Source organism: Protobothrops mucrosquamatus, unplaced genomic scaffold, assembly GCF_001527695.2.
Source record: "Protobothrops mucrosquamatus isolate PMUCROS unplaced genomic scaffold, P.Mucros_1.0 scaffold3491, whole genome shotgun sequence".
Taxonomy (NCBI): domain Eukaryota; kingdom Metazoa; phylum Chordata; class Lepidosauria; order Squamata; family Viperidae; genus Protobothrops; species Protobothrops mucrosquamatus.
This window is the reverse complement of record NW_015389464.1, coordinates 4,591-5,651: the sequence shown is the minus strand read 5'-3', so window position 1 is coordinate 5,651 and position 1,061 is coordinate 4,591. Positions and strand designations below refer to the sequence as shown.

General features: G+C 49.3%; 1 protein-coding gene across 1 annotated transcript in view; it reads right to left on the bottom strand.

Annotated features, from left to right (window-relative positions):
• LOC107297735 (sterile alpha motif domain-containing protein 11-like) overlaps positions 1-602 on the bottom strand; it is a 21,490-nt gene extending 20,888 nt beyond the window's left edge. Inside the window, exon 1 of the mRNA XM_015827097.1 lies at positions 461-602. Coding sequence (XP_015682583.1) covers positions 461-587 — 127 coding nt within the window. The 5' untranslated portion in view covers positions 588-602. The remainder of the gene's footprint in view (positions 1-460) is intronic.
• Between the last annotated feature and the right edge of the window lie 459 nt (positions 603-1,061).

Sequence of the window (1,061 nt, the reverse complement as noted above, 5' to 3'; positions counted from 1 at the left end):
TGACTCGTGGACTTCAACTCCCAGAATTCCTCAGCCAGCATGGGGAACTATGGCCCCCTCATGACTCGTGGACTTCAACTCCCAGAATTCCTGAGCCAGCATGGGGGAACTATGGCCCCCTCATGACATGTGGACTTCAACTCCCAGAATTCCTCAGCCAGCATGGGGGAACTATGGACCCCTCATGACTCGTGGACTTCAACTCCCAGAATTCCTCAGCAGCCATGCTGAGGGGAAAGGGAGACGTTTCCAAGCTGAGCCATGCTGGCTGAGGAATTCTGGGAGTTGAAGTCCACGAGTCATAAAAGAGCCAAGGTTGCCTACCCCTGGGCTAGACCTTACCCAATTCTTGCAACTGTTTTTTGTATCTGTTTTAGCCTCCATCCCCCTAATCATCTCTGCACCCTTTCCAGAGTCTCCAGATGTGTGGACTTCAATTCCCAGAATTCCCTATCCTCACCACTGTGACTCGGGACGGATATCCCGCCGGCCAACTGGTAGAGACGCTGCTGCTGCTGCTGCTCCTCAAAAGTGCTGTGTTCGTTGAGGGCGGACATTAAGCGCCGGTAATCTTCCTCCGGAGTCATCTGGGTCACCGGGCCCTCCAACAGGGGCGTGTGGGAGTTTTCTGTGGGGCAGAAAGGCCCAAAAACAGAAGGGTGAGTAGTGAGAAAGAAGTGGGCCTTGCAAATCTAACACAGTTTCCCACGCTGCCAAGTTAAGTTTCCAGTCCTCATGATTCTGAATATAGAAGTTGAAAATGATTTGGCACCCAATTAGTCCTCATTTTAAGGAGTGTCAAATCCCCTACCAACTTGAATCTAGCCTATTTTAGCTTGCAAAGCAGCAAAAGGGCAGCTGAATTTAACTATTTCTGCATATATTTTTTCTAGGAAGGACTTTTTGTCCAGGGTTCTGCGCCTTCTTTCCACTCTCCCTAAAACGGTTGCTAAACAGAGAATTAAGCAAGAGCCGGTTTAAATGTCTCTTTACAAAAACTAAAATTGTTCGTGGGCGTTGGAAGATGCTAGCTGGAGGAAGCCTCGCTGGTTTTTCTCTCT